Source organism: Heterocephalus glaber, unplaced genomic scaffold (assembly GCF_053883595.1).
Source record: "Heterocephalus glaber isolate CG9 unplaced genomic scaffold, H.glaber_assembly_v1.0 deba00001781, whole genome shotgun sequence".
In the NCBI taxonomy this organism is placed as follows: domain Eukaryota; kingdom Metazoa; phylum Chordata; class Mammalia; order Rodentia; family Bathyergidae; genus Heterocephalus; species Heterocephalus glaber.
In genome coordinates, this window is record NW_028258467.1 from 767,850 (window position 1) to 790,124 (window position 22,275).

The 22,275-nt window shown below is 45.2% G+C and overlaps 1 protein-coding gene across 7 annotated transcripts in view; it reads right to left on the minus strand.

The window, feature by feature from the left end:
- The window catches only part of Dgcr2 (DiGeorge syndrome critical region gene 2), a 91,267-nt gene that overhangs the window by 25,469 nt on the left and 43,523 nt on the right, over positions 1 to 22,275 (minus strand). For 4 of the 7 annotated variants that reach the window (XM_087203016.1, XM_087203019.1, XM_087203020.1 and 1 more), the window contains 3 exons: positions 15,284 to 15,411; positions 7,899 to 8,119; positions 5,900 to 5,976 (listed from right to left, as the gene is read on the minus strand). In XM_087203016.1, coding sequence (XP_087059142.1) covers positions 5,900 to 5,976; positions 7,899 to 8,119; positions 15,284 to 15,411 — 426 coding nt within the window. The remainder of the gene's footprint in view (positions 1 to 5,899; positions 5,977 to 7,898; positions 8,120 to 15,283; positions 15,412 to 22,275) is intronic. The other 3 variants (XM_004874867.4, XM_004874870.4, XM_087203018.1) reach the window with 1 other exon arrangement.

A 22,275-nucleotide genomic window follows, 5' to 3' on the forward strand; every position in this document is an offset into this window, starting at 1 on the left:
CCTTGTGCAAGGCAGGTGCTGGAACCACTGAGCTAAATCCCCGGCCCACCTGAGCTCTCTTTATGTCCCCTTTGTGTCTCAGTCCCCTTCCCTTTGATTCTGGAAGGTTAATGTTTCTAGAGGAAGAGCAAACCCATGGGCCAAAATGATGGTGGGAAGTGAGTGTCCCCTTGGGAAGTGTGAACTTCTTGCAGGATCTCATTTCTATGGCAAGGAAAATTTGGTATATTCATTTTTCTTTTTTTTGTACCAGGGATAGAACTCAGGACCTTCTGCTTGCAAGGCAGGTGTGGTGCCACTGAGATAAATCCAAAGACCTAGTGTATTCAGAGATTGGTCTCTTATCTCATGGGTTGAAAAATGAACAAGCTCCTCCTCACCTTTCAAAAGCAAGTCCTCAAGGCTGAGTCTGGTTGCCAGCCCCAGAGCTCCTGGGCACAACTGTGATACACAACACCAGTGCTCAAACCAAGGGCACAAATGGCCCTCACGGCAGAGTCCTATGACCTGGGCCCACCACCAAAAACTGCCTGGATGGAGGCAGAGGCAAATGGTAGGGTGGCTCAGGCTATCAACCAAGCTAGGTTTCAGCAAGACTCCAGGCCAAGGCCCCACTGAGTCACCAGCAGATGCTGTGTCCTGCCAGCCAAAAGCCGTGCCAACATGTGTACAGTACATATGCCCATGGAAGCTGAAGATTAGTCCATGGTGCTGACTGTGGGCTGGTCATAGGCACCTCCTGTCCACCCCAAGTGCTGGATGGCAGAGAGAAGCAGATGTTCATGCCAAGGTTTGCGCAACTGAGGTAGGTACTAATGAGTTGCTCCCAGGTTTCCAGACAACAGCCAATGCCTGAGCTGGGGGCAAGCCCCAAGACCCTGGGAAGAAGCACCCCAGCAAGGGCTCACAGTAGAAGCAAAGACCGATTTGGGTCAATTATGGGGCTGGAGTAGAGGGCACAGTGGTGGGGGTTGCAGGCAGAGAGGGAAGGGGCTGCTGCTGGCTTTAGTGAGAACTGTGACTGTAAGAAACAAAACCATGAGGAGCATGAGCCCAGGAGAAAAGGGCCCTCTGGTAGATGTGTAAAGGAGAGACAGTGGGAGAAGGTGGACTGGCCAGAGGTCACTGTGGTAATTAGGTGAGTGAAAATCAAGGTATCAGGTCTGGGCGAGGGCTTTAAGACTGGTAAGAAATGATGAGATCCTGATGTACCTGAAAGGATATGAGAGGAGCCAAGGACTCCTGAGCTCCACTAGAAATAACTCCCACACATTTTCCCTCCAGGGCCTGCTTCCTGGATGTACACCAACCACCCTACTCTTCCTGAAGGACCCTGATCTGCTTGGAGAAAGGATCCCAAGCAAAGCACTCCTTGAGCTGAAACTGGGAGCCACTGTAGCAATGATCCACCCTTCCAACCTTCCCTCCAGGACCACCCTACTACTACCCACTCCCACAATAGGAGATTCAGCCTTTGGCACTCCAAGGTGGTGGCAATTTCTAGACTGCCCCCATGCTGTCTGCATGTGAGGTGTGCAGTTCTTCAGGCCAGCATACAAGGCCCTCTAAATGCTCCCTAACTGCTTCTGCTGCCAAGCCTCCACTGTTCCTGCTGCAAAGGGTTCTTCACTTGCTATTCTCATGGTGAATGCCTCTCCAAGAACTTTCCCTTCCTGTCTTACTACCTCAGCACCCACAGAACCATCCTGCACAGACCCAAAGGGCTGTCTGGGCCCCCATAGAGGCCTCAGGATGGAGGCAGCTGCCCCACTGGGCAGTCTGTGGTCACCTTGTCCAGAAAGCAGGGTCTCTGCACTGTGCCTTCCAGCAGCTGCTAGATCGGTCTTGTCCCTCCCTCCCTGCTGACCAAGGATTCTAGATACAGGTCCACGACCAACTCTCTGTCTGCTGACCTCACTGTCAGGACCTTACAACAGTCACACCCTTTCCTATATAGCCCCAGGACAGAGAAGAAGACCACAAAGGACCAGTCACATCTTAAAAGATGGCTGAAAGAGAATGAGGCTCCTTCTAAGTTAAGCACCTCTTGATCTCAGTCCATCTGTGAAATGACTGAGCCCCAGGATATGTGCAGGTTTGGAGATACGGTGGGGTACACCTGGGGCAAAAGCACCAACAATCTTAAATTCACAAAATATGTGGACACATTACACAATGTTTCCACTTCAATGCCTTAAAAATTAACATCAAGTGGTCTGGGGATTTAGCTCAGTGGTTCTGCCGCCTGCCTCGAAAGCACAAGGTCCCGCGTTCGATCCCCAGTACAAAAAAAAAAAATTAACATCAAGTATGAACAACCAGAAACTGAAGTGCACTGCTAGGGATATGGATGGGGGCCCTAGTGCTGGCGTGGGAAAACGTGGGGGATTCTAACAGGGATCCACATTTTTTCACACTTTCCATAGAAGTTAGCCCCATATCTGCTGGTAGCACAGCTTTCAATCTCCAGGGCACACCAAAGCCTGGTGTGCCAAACCTATAGTGCCTCAGCAGCCCTGAACAGGTGCATGGGCTTATGGAGACATGAGCTGGAAGCAGCAGAGCCAGCCTCCTGGGGAGTTGTTGGGGAATTCACCACCCAAGGCCTTCAGGAGTCTAAGGGGAATGAATGAGCTCCAAACCTAAATGTACAAGGGGGTACAATATAGACCTATTGTAAACATGCATGTGTATAATACGCATGCACCACTGTGCCATTATAGAACACGCTACCAAAAACACAAATTGTACAAGATGTAGATGAAATAAACATTTTAAAACATCTTATTGTAAGGCCTTCCCATCATAATATTCTTAGGCACAGTACATTCTTGGAGAGGGGTTCATCATTAAAAACAAAATTTAAGTATACTGTGTCCTGAATATGACAGACCCCAAAACCCTCCTCTGCTTTGCATCATGGCAAAGAGCTCCTTTGAGGACCAGGAAGGGGCTCTATGCCCGTTTGTTTGTATTTTTAGTCTTCTTTTCACTCTACAGTTTCTTAGCAGAAAACTTAAAATGATGTGGAAATTTAAAAAATATACAAAAGTAGAAAGAAGATGCAACCCTGTGTAGCTTCAATGCTGAGCTGCATCCTGCTGTTTGGTTTATCCCCCACTGTGTGCACTCCTCCCCGAGCACACTGTGGCATCTGACACTTGAAAATCAGGACATGTCCCCTAAAATAACACAACCACAATGCTACTACACAACTAAGAAAATGAACAGTCAATATCCATTCTAAGTCTACACTTTCCTTAATTTTAGCTGCCTGAGAGTTTTTATAATTACCTCTTGTAACTCTTGTAATTCAGAGAACCATTAAAAAGAAAAAAACAAACAAACTAACTTGCTTTTGGTTTTATGATTAATTCCTTAGACTTCAGAACAACTCATGATATTGAGCTATGTCAAGTGGGCCACTTCACTGGGTAGCAGAAGAATCTTTTTTTAACCATGTGTACGTTTTGTGACCACCACTACTTAAATCCACTAACAAAATCTCCAAATCCACAGACAACAGAGCACAGCTCCCATGCAGAGCTGCTGAATGCTCAGGGCACCCTGCAGGAGCATTCCTTCTTGCCCAGGGGCTTTTGCTAAATTGTAGATTCACTCTTCTCATGTCCCACAGTGCCACTAAAACAAGCATGGTCAGTAGAGCCCACCTGGGCCCAATGAAGACATCTCATGCAAGAGTTGAGGGTCTGAGCCCACAGCTCAGATACGCTGTCATGCCACACAGATGGATGTCTCTTCTCTTTCTTTCTCTCATCCTCTATCTCCTCTCTCTTTCTCCAGAGGTACTGGGGATTAAAACCTAGGCCTTCCTACTGAGCTAAATCCCCAGCCCATTTATTTTTTATAAGGTCCCCCTAAACTGCCTAGGCTGAGCTTGAACTTGCAATCCTCCTGCCTTAGGGCCCCCAGAGTGCTGGGATTACAGGCATGCCTCAGCATGCCTCGCTTGGATGTCTCCTTTTTAACTATCAGTATCCAGAAGACAACCATACTCATAAGTGTTGACACTGTTCTAAGCTAGCCTGGACTATAGAGTTGCAAAGATTCACACCCAACAATGTGTGATGACAGCAAGTGAAAAACAATCCTTTATAAGACACATTGTGACAGTGGGGCCCAGAGAATCAAAAACCATCTATTTGACAGCTAATCCTGAGGGAAATCTATACAACATACATACAAAGTCTGAGAATGCAAATGTAGGTGGCAATTTCAGTAAGGAACTGAGAGGGTAAAGAACAGTGGCTCAGTGGCACCGTGCACGCCTGGCAAGCACAAGGTCCCTAGTTTAATTTCCGGTACTGGAAAAGAAAAAAAAAGAATGGAGCTGGATGTGATGGCACTTGCTTATAATCCCAGCAGTCAGGAGGCTAAGGCAGGAGGATTACTGTGAATTTGAGGCCAGCCTGGGCTACACAGTGAGTTCAAGGTCAGCCTGGACTACACAGTGAGACCCTGTCTCAAACAAACAAAAAGAATAGAATGATCCTCTCTGTAGGAGTGGGGACTGGTGGGCATGGCCTTCTCTGCTGGGCTCTACAGAACCCACCTCTGCTCACTCCCCGGCCCAGCTGCTAGGTGTGGCCCTGCTTCTATAGAGCCCTGGCTCTCTCCAGGAAGCTGGTTGCCTATTGTCCTAAACTCTCTAAACCTGTTCCCAGGCCCAAAACTCCGACTGGTCTTTATCAGAGACACTGAAGATATTAGTTGTGTGGCTAGGATGTGTTTAGGGAATGGGGACCCAGATCTAAGCTCAAACCAGAGGTCCAAGGAGCAGCCCAAATAGCGAGGCCTGATGATGGAAAGGGTGGGACAATGTGGCAAGCAGAGTGCACAGTAGGGGCACCTGGGCCAAAGTTGCTATTATCAGGGTATTAGGACAGGAGGGAAGGGACAGGCCAGGACCTTAGCTGCCCACAAAAGCTGTTTCCTTTCCATTTCTCAGTATTTCCAAGCAACTCAGCATAAAATCTTTGAATCAACACACACGCACAATCTGCCTGTTCCTTCAACTTTTGGACAGTAACCCTAAACTTCCCTGCCCTAGAAAGTTTCTCCTTCCTTCTCTGGCCCACGCTGTGTGTTCATTTGTATGCCCCCACAGTCTTTACCTTTAAATATAATCTTTACTCTTTTTATCAGGAGCTGGACATCAAACTCCAGATCTTTACTTTCTAAGCAAGTGCTCTATCATTGAGCTATGCTCCAAATGTCTCCCTTTTTAAAAACAATTACTTTTTAAACTGATACATAAAACTGTACATATCTGTGATGTTTTAATATATGTATACAAAGTGTTATATTTAAATCAATCTCTTTAAACATTTATCATTTCTTGGCGAAGACAAAATTCTTCTCTGTTGGAAATGTATGGCACAGTACATACTGTTTATAGAGCCACTCACTGTGCCATAGCACACCAGAGCTCTTTACTCCTATTTTTTGTTTTGTTTCGTTTTTGCAGTACTGGGGATCGAACTCAGGACCTGGTGCTTTCAAGGCAGGCATGGCACCACTGAGCTAAATCCCGGCCCTCTTACTCTTATTTAACTATAACTTAGTACCCACTTATCAATCTTCCCCCAACACTCCTTCCCTCACTCTCCCTAGGTAGAGTCGCTAACTTTAAAGGGAAGATGGGGAGTCTAGAAATCTGGCCACATCAAGAACAGTGAGTTCCAGAGAAGGCCCCTCCACAAGGGACTGAATGTTGTGTACGATGGCTGTGCACTTGGCGCCACCTCCTCTCTATATTCCCTGTATCAGGTGGCCCTAGAAGCCAAGCTCCACTGGAAGAGGGGAGGGGAGACCCCAGAAATATTCTGAGTCATGACAACTTCTCCCAATTTGAAATTTAACAACCAGAGAAACTTACCTTTGAATGCCACCTCCCAGTGACCCTCTAAGGAACGATTCCGGCCAGTGACAACATACTGATAGCCAACCCACAGCCTGCAGGGGTCAGAAACAGAGATCATGTCACCAGAAGGAAGCAACCATCAATGACTTTGCAGGTGTATATATGTATGTATGTATGTATTTATGCAATGCTGAGGATTGAATCCAGGGCCTTGTGCATGCTAGGCAAATGCACTACCACTGACCATTTGTTTTAATAATAATACTGACTTCTAAAACACGGAACTACAACATAAGCGATTTATGTTTTAATACTTAATTTTAACAAAATGCATTAAAGTTCTAAAAATAAATTTGTAGGTCATAAAAGGTGACCCCTCATGGGGCTCCAACCAAGCTCATTCTTACCAGCTGATCCAATAAAGCTTTCACATTTGAAGCCAGATTAATCTTATTCCTGGTGGAAATAAAGCTCCAGAAATACACACTGTGGGTATTAAATCCATAAACCAATATGTTCTGAAGTATTATGGCATGTGAGTTACATCTCAATAAAGAAACACAGCCCTGCGAACATATGTACTGTGAAACTGGATACAGACATGTGCACAGCTTCCCTCAGAGCCTGTCTTGCCTAAGGTGTGTACCCAGGGGCACCTAGTCCAGCACCAAAGAGACCTTCCACAGAGACCTAGCCAACTGCTACAAGCAACTGCCAAATTTGTGCCCCCTGCCTCAGATCCCCAGCCCCAGTACTAGAGATGTCCATCAGCTCATGCATCTGCCATGGCGGTAGCCTTAGAGCTTGCTGCTCTCCTGAGGTGGGGCTGAGGTGTACGCATATTGCTGCCCGGGGAGATGCTTTCCCCACCCTCCAGCTGATGCCCTTTTCTCTTTTGCTGGGCTCCCAGGCATTTCCTTTGTGGGGGTAGTAAGAGTGAAGTTATTTCTTGTCTCTACAAAAAGGACAGCTTAGTCTTATGATTTGCCAGTGTCATATGGAACATAATTATGGAGCTGAAACCCACCTCCAGTATTAAAATGAAAGCCCTGTGTCCACCTATATCAGGTCATCATGCCCTGATGGCGGCATGGCACCTGTGCCATCATGAAGAGCAGATGACCCACATGGAGCACCAGCCATCTTTGGGACTCTATGTTCCCCTCCAGAAAAGGCTGCCCTTTTTTTGTTGAGACAAGGTCTCACTGTGTAGTTCAGGTTGAACTTAAACTCACTATGTAGCCCAGGCTACTCATGGCAATCCTCCTGTTTCAGCCTCCCAAGTGCTGGGATTATAGGCTTGCGCCACTATGCCCAGCCAAGACTGCCATTTTCTATTTCATACCCCTAACAGTGTGGATTGGATAGTGTGATATAACCAGAGGCAGCACATCACAGGTCTCTGCACATACCTGTTCCCAAACAAAAACTCCTCAGATATAGGGCCTAAGAAATATGTGATCAGTTGCCATTTATACACTTCTTTGACACGCAGAGCCAGCAGGTCAGTAGGCAAATTTGGGGCAGGCTGCCCAGGCCAAATCCTAGTATGTGCCTAGTGGTGTATATTCATAGTCACTTGTGTCCGGCACACAAGTTTTAGGAGGACTGGGTGAGCAGGCTCACAGAAAGCACTGAGCATGGAGCTGGCAGGGTCTCTTTCTCACAAGGAATCCCTGTCTAGCTGTGCACCCCTCACACCAGGCCCATGAAGCCCCACAACAAGCAGCTCCTGGGGACACAGGCTAGCACATCCTGGCTACACTCATCAACTGCCATGTGCCCACAGTGGGGAGCAATTTCCGAAGTCCCACAAGGCAGCGACAGGGCCCACCTGCTCCTTCCCCCATCACAAGCTCCCAGCTCCATCTCAATGCACATAGTAAGTCCCTGGCTCTCCTTCTGCTTCTAGTAGGGCAAGGATCTGCTTTACCCAATGCTGGCTGGCACCTATGCCTTGCTTAGGGGTGGCCATGGCCTCAGCAGTCATCAGACCCTTACCCCCACAACTCACTTGCGCTGGTCCTTCCAACCAAATGGGACCACTTCGGGCTGATCCCATTCCTGGGCCAGGACAAAGCGCAGCTCCTCCTCGGTAGAGAAAGTGGCGAGGGAGCCGTTCACACGCTGGCAGGTCTGTGCAGCGTCCCAGTAGTTCTCCCCACTCAGGTACACCCGGTAGCAGCTGGCTGTGCCTTCATAGTGGTGCCATCCTGTCGGGCACTTCCCTAGGAAACATAAAGGATGGAAGGGGAGATGTCCCCCAAGTTAGGATCTGAACTCCAAAACCAAAATTCTATGTGCTGCATAGGGCACAGGCATACCTCAGAAATCACCAGGGTGCTGGGCATTGTAGTACTTTTTTGTTGTTGTTGTTTGGTACCAGGGATCAAACTCGGGTCCTTGTGCTTGCACAGCAGGCGGCAAAACCACTGAGCTAAATCCCTGGCCCAATTGTAGTACTTTTAAGCTGAGGTAGGAGGATCACAAGTTTGAGATCAGCCTGGGCTACATAGTGAGACCCTGTCTCAAAGAAACCAAAACAGAAATCATCTCAGAGACACAAAAACTGAAACTCAAAAGAACATGCACCTGGGCCAGGGATTTAGCACAGTGGCACTGCACCTGCCTTGCAGGTACAAGGTCCTGAGTTTAATCCCTGGTACCATTTTTAAAAAAAAGAACAAGCTCCTGCTTCTCAGATCACACACACTTTGTACAATTAAGTTTTCTCTAAAATCCAAATTTAATCTATGATATAAGTATATTTAGTGATTTCTCCCATCTCTAAAAGGCCTTTTAATTTTTGCAGTTGTCAAGAGTAGCTTAGCTGCTGAATGAATTTCTGTAGGACAGATCTCATTCTCTGATTCTAGTCTGTTAATAAGATAATGGGCTGTGAGACTCTGGTGGAGGCGAACAAGGAGAATCTCTGATGCCTAGTTGTCCCAGCTTCTGCTGCCAGCAAAGCCACTGGTTCCTGAGCCAAGTCCCGGTCCGTCTTTTGTTTACATGGATGCTGCCCAGCTCTCCTCTAAAAAAGCAGCTCCATAGAGCACACCTCAGAGGACTAACTATGAAGTTGTGGGACCAAGTTTGGCCTTCCGCAGATAAGAAAAGGATGCCTAGGCACTGCCACAGCTCATAAACCCAAGAAACCGGTCAAGAGTCCTGCCTCCCTGAAACCAACCAGTATCTTCTTACTTCATCAACCTGTCAATCTGCCCCTCAAGCATGGAAAGGCCTGGCACTTTAAAACTTACTCAAAATGCTTTATAGAATCTATAATCTTCAAATGTTAAACAGTTTTGTTTGTTTTTTGGTTTTTTTCTTGGTACGGGGGATCAAACTCGGGACCTTGTGCTTGTGAGACAGGCACTGGAACCACTGAGCTAAATCCCCAGCCCTAAAGAGTATTTTTTACCAGTACAATGAAGTGTAGCAATTTCGAAAACTCCATTGTAAAATTACATTTATGATGGAATTCTTCTCTTTTGGTTCTGAATTCATGTCTTGCATGGGTTAAGCAGGTGCTCTAGCCATCAAGCTACACTTCCAGCCCAAGAGTAACAATTTTTATTGAAGCTAAATATTATAGGAAGGAAGTGATATGTTTCGCCTCTAACCCACTGAGACATGGCAACAGCACTGTTTGCAAGGGCAGAAAGCTGGACAGCATGACCTCCCCATTGTTGGGGTCTGGGTTAGTATATCTTAGAGCAAAGGAACAAACAAGGAGCCTGAGCACACTCCCAGCAAGCAGCTCCACTATCTCCACGTCACAGGCCAGGACACCAAGGCATGGAGATGTGGAGAAGCTCAGGAGCCAGGAGCAGAAGGACCAGCCAGGCTTCCCTCCCAGAGATGGGGTCAAGAGCACACTCTGAGGAGGAAAAACAACTGGCTAGGGCAATGGAGGGAGGAAGGGTTCCTTTTTTAGAAAAGACTCATCTTTCTTATATACTGAATTTTGCAGAATTATAGGAAGTCACTGAAAATTACAGTGAATATTTAAATTTTTAAAAATTTATTACAGCAAAAGACACATTGCCATTAATCCTCAAGATACTCCCCCTTGCCACCACTTATTCTATCTTGCCACTTTCTGAAGCAGTTCTAGAAGTCTTCTTTCATGAATGTCTTTACAAGGTGTGATAAAAAGATACAGTGAATGCAGCTGTCAAGTGCCATCCAACGAAAAGACTGACTTGTAAAAACATCATGGGCCAGGGATTTAGCTCAGTGGTTCCACCGCCTGCCTTGCAAGTGCAATGCATGGTACCAAAAAAACCCACCAAAAACCAAAAACCAAACAAACATTATGATGTGTCTTCATCCACCTTACTCACCTGATCTGGGACCATTCAACTTCTAGCTCTTCCTCAAAGTCAAAATGACCACGAAAAATAAACATTTTGAATTGATCCAGGACATCAAAATAGCCACAATAGCTCAATTAAAGATAAAAAAAAAGAACTAGAACTTCTAAAAATGGCAAGATCAAAAGGATAAGTATAGGGCCAGGGATTCAGTGGTGCCGCTGCGTGCCTCACAAGTGCAAGGTCCTCAGTTCGATCCCCCAATACCCCCCCCAAAAGGGGGGGTAAGTATAGTCAAAGTGAGAGTCACCAGGAGGGTCACGCCTTATTACCTAGGGGGAAGTACTACCTGCTCAAAAGAAAGTCTAAGGACTAGAAGAGCATGAAGCTAAGCAAGAGGATCCCATGGGGCTGCATCCTGGAAGTTCCCCTTCAGCTGTGTGACCCTGAACAAGCTGACCCTTCAGAATCTCCATTTGCTCTCATGCCAAGTGTGTGTAACACCTGTGAACCATAAGAATCCCTGAGGGGTTCACTGCTACTGTGTGAATAAACTGGGGAGAGTGTTAGGGCTTAGAGGATGGCTGGTCCACTGCTTCCTCAGTCCTCATCAGAGAACTTCATCAGAGACTTCAGCCACATGTGAGGCTCTGAAAGTCACTGGAGGCCCTGCAGGACAGGTGACCTCCCAAGGTTTCCTCATCACCAACAGTGGGCTTGGGCAAAGCCAGTGCAGTTCGGGGTCACAGCCCCTGTCTCAGGTCTGTTGGCAGTCATCACAGACTGGTACTGTGAGGTGTCACTAAAGCACTCCCTAGTGCTGAGTGTGAACAGCAAACAGACCCTATGCTCTGCAGCAGGCACATCAAGTGTTACTTCTTCCTGCCCTGGCTGCAGCTGCTCATCATACCTAATGCAAAATCACCTGAGCATGTCTATGGGACAGGGTCCTTCAGCTATGGCTTTCCTTGTCCCAACCTTCCTTCACATTACGTTTAAGTACATGATGTTATGGGTATGTATATGTATGTGTGTGTACGTATGTGTGTGTTTGTGTATGTATATGTATATATATATATATGTCATACTACTCAGGGTAGAAGGGCCAGACACAGGACATGGCAGCAGAGTCCATGTAGAGCTTTTCCTTGGAATTCCAGAATAAACATTGCCATACATTTCAAACAGGTCAAGTGTGCTTGCTAGAATTACATCTTGGCAGTCTTCGTTCTTATATTGCTATTATGAAAAGGGGCTTCAAATGCCCATCAACTAGTGAGTGATTAGATAAAGATGTGGGGTTTTTATAATTAAAATGGAGTACTACTCAGCCATAAAGAAAGGTAAACTATGGTGGGCCAGGGATTTAGCTAAGTGGTTTTGCCGCCTGCTGCGCAAGCGTAAGGCCCCGAGTTCGATCCCCAGTACCAAAAAAAAAAAAAAAAAAAGAAAGGTAAACTAGAGATGTTTACTCTTTTTATTCATTAAGTTTATTGGTACATTTTAGGTATGCGATATGATGACATTCAGCATTGGGAATTTGTACCTTTACATGATATATCTTTTTTTTTTTTTTGGTATTGGAGATCAAACTTGGGACCTTGTGCTTATGAGGCAGGCAGCAGAACCCACTGAGCTAAATCCCTGGGCCTATGTGATATATCTTGATTCTTATTTTTTCCCCATTCCCCTGCCCTACCTTCAACCCCTCCACCCCGCTATTTATAAAGACTTTGTTTCTGGTTTTTCCTTTTCTCATATTTATTCCTTTCCCCTACCCCTCCCACTTTCCCTTCTCCTTTGGACCTTTTCTTCCTATTTCACATGATCTATTATACAATTTGATCCTTATTTACATTTTTAGTTTCTCACACCAGAGAAACTTCGGTATTTACACGTGTCCTATTTATTTCACTTAAGAGTATGGCTTCAATGTGCATCCATTTAGCTCTAAATGTCTCTGGGCCGGGGATTTAGCTCAGTGGTTTCGCAACTTGCTGTGCAAGCGCAAAGACCGGAGTTCCATCCCCGGTACCAAAAAAAAAAGATAGTTAATTTTTCATTAAGCCAATGCTTTTGGGCTGGGGATTTAGCTCAGTGGTTCTGTCGCCTGCCTTGAAAGCGCAAGGACCCGAGTTCGATCCCTAGTGCCAAAAAAAAAAAAATATATATATATATATAAATGTCTCTAGTTTCTCGTTCTTTATGGCTGAGTAGTACTCCATTTTATAAAAAAACACATCTTCATCCAGTTTCCAGTTGATGGGCAAGTGGGCTGTTTCCAAGTTTTAGCTATTACAAACTGTGCCACTATAAACATGGGTGTGCATATATCACTGCAGTATGATTCTTTTAGTTCTTTGGGGAAGATACCCAGCAGGGGAATAGCTGGGTCAATTGGAACCTCTAGTTCTAGTTCTTTGAGTTATCTCCATACTGATTTCCACAGTGGTTGCACCAGTCTGCACTCCCACCGACAATGGAGAAGGGTCCCTTAAAAAACCACATTTTCTTTTTTTTTTTTTGGTACCGGGGATCGAACTCAGGTCCTTGCGCTTGCGCAGCAGGCGGCAAAACCACTGAGCTAAATCCCCGGCCCAAAACCACATTTTCTTTATCCAGTCACCAGTTGATGGGCAACTGGGCTGTGGGAAAAAATTTTTACCAGCTGTTCCTCAGACAAAAGTCTACTATCTAGAATATATAAAGAACTCAAAATCAGACCTCCCAAATTTAAAGACTCAATCCAAAAATGGACATCTGAAATGAACAGACATTTCTCAAAGAAGTAGAAATAGCAAATAAACATATGAAAAGATGAGACACAGATAAAAACACTGAAATTCCACCTCACTCCAGAAAGAATGACTGCTATCAAGAAATCAACCAATACGGCTAGGGATTTAGTTCAGTAGTTTCGCCGCCTGCTGGGCAAGCGCAAGGACCCCCTCTACCAAAAAAAAAAAAAAAAAAGAAATCAACCAATAACAAATCCTGGTGGGGTTGTGGGGAAAAAGGAACCCTTCTCCACTGTTGTTGGGATTGTAGACTGGTGCAACTACGGTAGAAATCAGTATGGAGAGACCTCAAAAAACTAGGATTAGAGGTTCCATTTGACCCAGCTATTCCCCTGCTGGGTATCTTCTCAAAAGAATTGAGGAAGGCCCAGGGATTTAGCTCAGTGGTTTCACCACCTGCTGCACAAGTGCAAGGACACACGTTCAATCCCCAGTACCAAAAAAAAAAAAAAAAAAAACTAAGGGAATCATACTACAGTGATATATGTGCACCCATGTTTATAGCGGCACAGTCTGTAATATAGGCCATACTCTTAAGTGAAATAAATAGGACACACATGTGTAAATACCAAATAGTTTCTTAGTGTGAGAAATTGAAAGTATAAATCAGGACCAAAATGTATAACAGATAGGGCCGGGGATTTAGCTCAGTGGTTCTGCTGCCTGCCTTGCAAGCGCAAGGACCCGAATTTGATCCCTGCTACCAAAAATAAATAAATAAATAAATAAATAAATAAATAAATAAATTTTTAGAGGCTGGGGACTTAGCTCAGTGGTTTCATCACCTGCTGCGCAAGCGCAAGGACCAGAGTTTGATCTCCGGTACCAAAAAAAAGAAAAAAAAGGTTTCCAAAATGTATAATAGATATTGTGAAATAGGAAGAAAATGTTCAAAGAGTAAGGGGAACTAGGGAGGGGGGATGGGGAAAAGAAAGAAGGGAAAGAAAAAAAGGAAAAAAGGAAAAAAACGGAAACAAAAGCTTATGTAAATAGAGAGGGGTGGAGGGGCTGAAGGGAGGGAAGCGGAATGGGGAAAAAATAAGAACCAAGATATATCACAGGTACAAATTCCCCATGATGAATGTGATCACAATGTATACCTAAAATGTGCCAATAAACTAAAGAAAGAAAAGAAAAGTAAAGCAAGCAAGCAAGCTGGGTAAATCCCTCTGCAGTGCCAGCCCCGTGTGTGTGTGAGTGTGTGTGTGTGTACCAGGCCTGATCATATCACTGTGTCTGACTTAAAAAAAATTGTAGTGGTGTATATGTGTATGTGTACATGTGTGTGTGTTTTATAGTGGTAATGGAGTTTAAACATGGCCTTACAGTGAGCTACATCCCCAGCCCTTTTCTTTCAGTTGTTTTAGTTTATTTTGTTTTTAGCTTGAAACAGGGTCTTCCTAAATCGCCAGGCTGGGCTTGAATTTATGATCCTCCTGCCTCAGCCTTCCAAGCTGCTGGGATTACAAGCATAAGCCACTATGCCCAGCCTCCCTTTATTTATTTATTTATTTTTTAAACTGTTTTGGTCTTGCTATGTTCCCCAGGCTGGCCTTGAACTCCTGGACTCAAGCAATCCTTCTGCCTCAGCCTCCTGAGTAGCTAAAACTGTAGGTATGTGCCACAAAGCCTCACCAAACTAACCAATGGCTTTTTTTTTTTTTTTGAGACAGGGTCTCACTCTGTAGCACAGGCTAGCCTCAAACTCAGTGTGTAGCTGGGTTGGCCTTGAACTCAGCCTAAGTGCTGGGATTATAGGCATGCAACCACCACACCTGGCATACCAATTGCTTTTAAAAACTAAAAGGTAAAGGCTTCCCCAGCCACCAGCTGTACTTAAATTCTCAGAGCCTGCTTTTCCTATCTATAAAAGAGAACCATTCAACTATGGGATTTCCCAGGGCCAGTGCTTTAAATTCAAGCAGCCTGGGGCAGGGGATTTAGCTCAGTTGTTTCACCACCTGCTGCGCAAGTGCAAGGACCGGAGTTCGATCCCCGGTACCAAAAAAAAAATTTTTTTCTAAATTCAAGCAGCCTGGCTCTGGAGCCTAGGTGTGAATCTCACTTCACTTTCAGCAGCCAGATGACCAGAGGAGAGTACCATCCAGCCTTATTCAGGGCCCTTGACCATCTTCAAGAGCTCCTTTAGGAAATAAGCTCTCCCAATCCATAGCAGAGAAGTACTGGGAAAGCTGGGAGCTAAGTCTTAGACGGCAAGCTCAAGATCAAGATGAGTGGGCTTCATTCTGGTGGGGGTCCCAGTCAGGGTAGGTCTGCAACTTACTGCTGAACCGGACAGGCTGTGCCACATTCACCGCGTGGAAGTGTGTAGGGTCGCCTCCTCTGACTCGCCCCTGCCGTAGGTCCACAGACTCCTTCCCATGGTAAGGCCGAGACTCCCCAGTTACTTCTGAAAGCAAAAGGAGAAGAGTATTGTGAGCCTGACCAGTGCAGTAGTGACAAAGCAGCCATGGGACTTCTCCAGCCATTGCCAAGCTGAATGTCAGCATGAGTCACACTACTCAGGGTAGAAGGGTCGGGTCACACACAGGACATGGCAACAGAGTCCACTTATACCCTAGAATTTTACCTTAGAACTCTAGAATGAACATTGCCATATATTTCAAATGGGTCACATATGCCTGTTAGAATTACACCTTGGAGGGCCAGGGATTTAGCTCAGTGGTTTCAACGCCTGCTACGCAAGCGCAAGGACCCGAGTTCGATCCCCGGTACCAAAAAAAAAGAATTACACCTTGGCAGTCTTCACTACTGTACTGCTATTATGAAAAGAGGCCTTCACTGCATTTTCTAATGAGTACTGCTAGCATTACAAAGTCAGTCCTTCCTTCTTAAAATCCTTCTGCAGAGCCAGCCCCACAGGGATCCTAGCCAAGGAGGCTCTTTCCGGATCCCAGGCTGCCTTTCCACTCATCCTCACTGGTCTGGGAGTTCCCATGTTAGGGTGAAGGGGAGACCAGCGTGTACACTGGTTCCCCTCATCACCTGTCACTGGAAGTGAGCTGCCTATCTGTCCATCTTTAGCCAGCCTTGAGCTGGTCCATCAAGGGTATTAAGAGTCTCCAAGCCAGGACTTAGGATGCTTGCATCTGGCTCCCTGATGTCTGGCACAGGCCATAGGTTGCAGCAGGCCCCACTGCATGGTCAGAAGGTGTAGACAGGAAGCTGAGCAAGGGGGAAGCATTCCAGTTTTATGTAGCACAATCTAATAATTCACAAGTTGGTCCTTCCACACACTTTCTTGGAGCCCTCCAATCCCCTTGTAATTGCCAAGAACCATTCTCCTCTCATGTCGCAGGGTGAAGAGCAGACTCAGAGAAGTAAAGTGATTTTCCCAAGGGCACAGAGCAGAAAGTCAGAGGCAACGTCTCTCCTGGACCCACCCACCTCCCATCCCACCTGCACAGATGTACCCTGATGCAGGACGAAGGGCACCTGGGGCAAAGTCAGGTCACATGGGCAACAAACATAGTCTGCATGGCTGCACACAGTCAAAAAGACAAGCTACTTGCCAGCAGGCACACTCTAGCTGCAGACAGCTTCTCTTGGGCCAGCTGTATAGAAGTGGAAAGGGTTGATCTCTTGCAAACCTACCTGTCCTGACTTCAGAGCTGGCAATCAGCCCACTTGGCAAAATTTCTTCCCATTGGGTTCTGCTAGGAGCACAGACACTAATACTGTTTTTAATTTAATAATCTTCTTTCCTTCATTATAAAATAACAAATGTAAAATATTTGAATACTATTAAAGTTAGAAAAGATAAAATGCATAAACTGTTACATTAGGGCCCATTCCTCTAGCCTCTTTTTTTCTTACACAAATTCTTAGAAATATTGGGATCAGGACTGAGTTGAGCTCAGTAGCAGAGCACTTGCCTGGCATGCTCGAGTCCCTGGGTTCCATTCCCAGGACTCCCCCCAAAGGAAAAAAAAAAAAGGAAAAGGAATCACACCAAACATTGTTTTGTTTTGGTTGGTTTTGCAGTACTGAGATGAAACCCAGGGTCTTGCACATACTAGGCAAGCACTCTACCTCTGAGCTACATCATCAACCTCACACAATTTTTTTTTCTTTCTGGTACCGGGGATCGAACTCAGGACCTTGCACTTGCCAGGCAGGCAAGATGCCACTGAGATAAACCCCTGGGCCCTCACACACACTATTTTAAGACTTGCTTTTTAAACTTACAACTATAAACAGCTTCCACATTCCTAAACAGGCTTAAGGACACTGCTTTTCATGGCTGCGCCTACTCCATCAATACAGTACTTACCACTGTATTTTGTGCACTGTTTTACAAAAAGCTTCATAGGGTGCATTGAACAATGTGTACAAAAATCACCATGTATTCCTGTTTTCCCTTGGAGACCCTGTACAAGTCACAGAAGTTTTGTTTCCTTTGCTAGCTAAATATTCATTTTGCAAGAGCAGTTCTATGGCTCCTCTATGCATGTGATCAGGTTTAGCTATTGATTATTGTTGGGTTTTGGGGGAGGGGCTACCAGGAATCAAACTCAGGGCCTTGTGATTGTCAGGCAGGTGCTGTGCCACTGAGTTACATCCCTGGCCCTTGTTTACTGATTAGAAATCACTGTAAAATACACAATGTGCTACCAGTGTCCGAGATAATTTTAGTACAAAGTGAAGATCTCAAAGGAGAACGCATCTTCAAGCCCTAGGTAAAGGGCAAAGGTAGGCATGTGTGAGACAACCTTGGGATCAAACATAAGTGGAAGCCTGGGGATTTAGCTCAGTGGCGCCTCAGTGGCGACGCCGCACCTGCCACCGCGCCTGCCTGCACAAGGTTCTGAGTTCAATTCCTGGAACGAGACAGGTGGGGGGGAGTTTTGACAAGCATTAAGTGTGGCTGAAACATACTTCACTGCACTTAAATTTCACAGCTCCTTTCTGTCTCTTCAAACAAGCAAGACCTGTGATTCCTTTGTATCCAACTATACCCAGTACCAGGTAAACTGCTCAGAAAAAGAACTGAGGGAGGGAGGGGAAGGAAAAGGTCAGAGATTGCTGTTCAGTCCTGTAATACTGAAGATCGGTTGTGTGGATGTAGACTCAGTGAAACCATCTGTAGCCTGGAGGTGAAGATGGAGTGAAATATTTAAGATAAGTAACCAGAAAGCCAAATGGTGACAAAGGAAACTCTTTGTGCTGAGCAGGCTTCTCTGAGGTTCAGGGAGCATATTGAGAGCCTCTCTTTTCACACCCAAATACTCATATTCACCTCACTCACTTGGTTTTTTGGTACCGGGGATTGAACTCGGGACCTTGAGCTTTCGAGGCAGGTGGTGGAACCACTGAGCTAAATCCCCGGCCCTACTCACTTGGTTTTATAAAAACCCCACCAAGGAAACCCACCAGCTCTTGACACAGGTCTTTGCCTGCAAGAAGGTGGTCATGCTGCTGACGGTTAAATAAAGGACTCACCCTTCCTGGGGAAAGCCGGGGAATGGGTAGAGGACAAGATTAGCAATCTTCCAGGCCTCTTAGGTCCGCCTGTGACAACACTTCCCTCTTCCCTAAGAGCCAGCTCACAGGTGTGCAGCTGGACACCAAACCTGGTTTTCACTGATTAGCTGACTTGCATGAGGCCGGCCCTAGAGCACTGGCCTCAGGACAAATACCCCAAAGCAACTCTCCTCTTCCTTTTCCCTCTAATTGCCTGGTACTGTCTGAGGCACAGGAAGTGCACTAGTGAACAAAGAGCAGATAAACCTGTGCCCTGTGTCATGCCTCTTTGACTCTCCTTCTCTTCCAGTCAGCAACTGGACAGGGTGCCTGTGACTGGGGTGGGATGGATTCCTATTCATAGCTCAACCTCAAGGCTGCCCCTGACATCCTGAAAAGAAACAGCAGGACTGGCTCCTGAGGTCCCATGGGAAGAGTATTCTGATGCTTTCAAAAATAGCTTTTCTCTCTTTACATGTCCTCATCAAGACTATAGAGCAGCCAGGGTACCAAAGATGGAAAGGGGGTCTGCAGAGGGACACCTGAAGCAACACATGGCTGACCTGGTACCGAAAATGTGAAGGGGCGTGCCTCACAGGCAGAAGGAGCAAGCTTAGTGGTGTCAGGATCCACGCTCCAGAGTAGGTGTGGGGCTTAAGACCAGCAGGCTCAAGGGCCTGGGCCTCCCCGCCTAACAGCCTGGACTGACCTGGTCCTAGCCCAGTCCATCTTTGGCCCCTGTGACTTCCCCACCCACCTCCAGCACCACTGGAAGCCCCAAAAAGCTGGGCTGCCTCTTTCCCCAATAGAGAACCTTAGAGTGGGAACCAGGGTGCCACCTCAAGTCCAGCTAGAAAACCGAGGCAGTACAGTTTGTGGCATGTCATTTCCAAATGACATACAGCAAGAAAGGAAGATTATTGCAAATGAGAGACAAAATGTGAATGATTCTAGTTTGTGTTGCTAAAACTTAAAAACCTGTCCACATAGGATCCAGAAGACCATATCATCTCCCCAAATACAAAGAGGGGGCAAGATAAGCCTCTAGCACTCCAAGTTGTCAGAATGACTTTCCTCTACTTACATCAAAGCAAGTCTGGAATTGTGTAAAAAAATCAAATGTTAAGTCAAACAATACTTGGTTACCAAAACAGAATTTCTAAAATCAAAAAGGCAGAAAACATAAAATTCCTAGTGATATTGTTATGACATCATTTAAGTTCTACAAAGTGATTCTTGTCCTGTTCAACCAAGACCAAGGCTGCCTTACTTGGGGAGACCTGCCAGAGGGCATGTCCCAGTGGCGGCCACCTGTCTCTGTGCTACCAGAAATTTGAAGCTATGCTTTAAAAAAAAAGTCACTATGAGCACTTCTGTTTTCTATTTTATACCCATATGGATGATACATAACCCAACAGAAAACAACTGCAAAAGCACAACCTTTTGAGTTCTAAGTCCAAATCCACATCCCTGCAGCTGTTCCTGGGTTCATGAAGAGACTATCTGTGGCACAAGGGAGAGAGTGCCTTACCTGCTGCTATAGGCCAATGGCGGGGGCAATTTTTTTTTCTGGTACCAGGGATCTAACTCAGGACCTTGAGCTTGTGAAGCAGGCCCAGGGGCATATATTATACACAGTAACAAACTTTTTTTGTTTTAGGAGGTACTGGGGATCAAACCCAGGGTCTCCTCCAAGTTATATAAACACCCTTTTTCTAAGCTACACCTCATCCTGTAACATGCTTTTTTATGTGGTAGAATGAGCAAAGAAAAAGAAATTTAAATATATAAATATATATACGGGGCTGGGGATTTAGCTCAGTGGTTCCGGCACCTGCCTCCCAAGGTCCCAAGTTCAATCCCCGGGACCAAAAAAAAAACCAAACAAACAAACTTCTAGCTTATCCCTATGTATACATATATTCACAAGTGGGTGTATGCCTGTGTGTGTGTGTGTGTGTGTGTGTGTGTGTGTGTGTGTGTTTTGGTACTGGGATTGAACTCAGAACCTTGTGCTTGAGAGGCAGGCAGCAGAACCACTGAGCTAAATCCCCAGCCTGATAAGCTAGAAGTTAATAAAATTAGTTAACGTTTTTTTGGTATCAGGGATCAAAGTCAAGACCTTGCGATTGCCAGGCAGGTGTGGTGCCACTGAGCTAAATCCCCAGCCCTAAAATTAGCTATCTTTAGGATAAGAGTGGGACCAGTGTAAAAGGATAGAAAAGGAACAGAAATTCTATAAATATGTTTTTATAAAATTATGACTTTTAAATCTTGTTTTATAAATTCCAAAAATAAATTAAATTAGTTACACAATATTTTGAATATACTAAAAATCATGTAGCCATATAAGGGTGAATTTTATGGTAAATGAATTATATTTCAATAAAAAATTTAAATTAAATCAACAAAATGAGTCAAAAGTCCTGAGACTAAATAAAAATATACTCAAATGTTATCATCATAACACAGAAGAAAAGGATGAATGTGTCCCAGGGATTTCTGACTCTCAGCAGGAAACAGTCTTAACAACATAACTGCAGGGCCGGGGATTTAGCTCAGTGGTTTCACTACCTGCTGCTAAAGTGCAAGGACCCAAGTTCAACTCCTGGTACCAAAAATAAATAAATAAACAACATAACTCCAAAGAAACCCTCAGACACAGACTTAGAAGATCTATTTATGAATATGGTATTGGCATCAATATGAACTTACGATTTTTTTAAAAAGGTATCTTGCTCCATTCACTGACAGCACCACAGACACCCCAGTAACAATGGGGTCAGTCCACACCCAGATGGTGACTCAACACCACCCTCCTAAGGGGAACAGACCTCCTTGGAGAAAGGGCTGCTCCCAGGGCTGGGGCAGGACAAGTGCAAAATGATCTTGAAGCAGCCTGCAGTGCCAGAAAATAAGAAAGAGGAAATAGGAAAGCCCTTCATGAAAGAAGGGCAATTCTTAAATGTAGTACATATAATAATTATAAAAACTGCCATTTTAATCATCACTATTACAATTGATTCAGACAAAAATGATCAATACAGGGCTGGGGATTTAGCTCAGTGGTTCCACCGCCTGCCTGGAAAGTGCAAGGTCCTGAGTTTGATCCTCAGTACCAAAAAAAATCCCCCAAAAACAAAAATGATCAATCCAAGCTAAAACATCTGGGCAGAAGGGTGTTGGAGGACTCCTTAAACACCATTCCACAAATTAATTTACTCAATATTTATTCATAAATTACATTTCATTCCAAAGGGTAGAAAAATATTCACTATAGGGACATGTAACAGACATTACTTTAACCAACTGATCAAACTCAACATTACTGATAATGGAATAAACTCATATGCCTTATGATGTGACCTACACAGTATTACTGGTTAAAAAAAAAAAGTCAGGCATGTTGGAGCAAGCCTGTGATCTCAGTACTGTGGTAGCCTGAGGCAACAGGATCACAAGTTCGAGCCTAGCTTGGGCAACATAGTGTGCTTCTGTCTCAAAATTAAAAAGGGCTGGGGACAGAAAGTCCTAGGTTCAGAGAATAAAAAAGTCTTGCTCAAAAATAATCATTAACTGGGCATAGTGCCGCATGCCTATAATCCTAGCACTTGGAAGACTAAGGCAGGAAGATTGCCGTGAGTTTGGGCCAGCCTGGGCTACCAAATCAGTTCTAGGCTAGCCTGCACCACAAAGTGAGACCCTATCTCAAAAAACAAAACAAAAAATCATGAGAAAAGAGACAAGTTCAAACTGCAGGACATTCTACAAAACAGCTGGTCTGGACTTC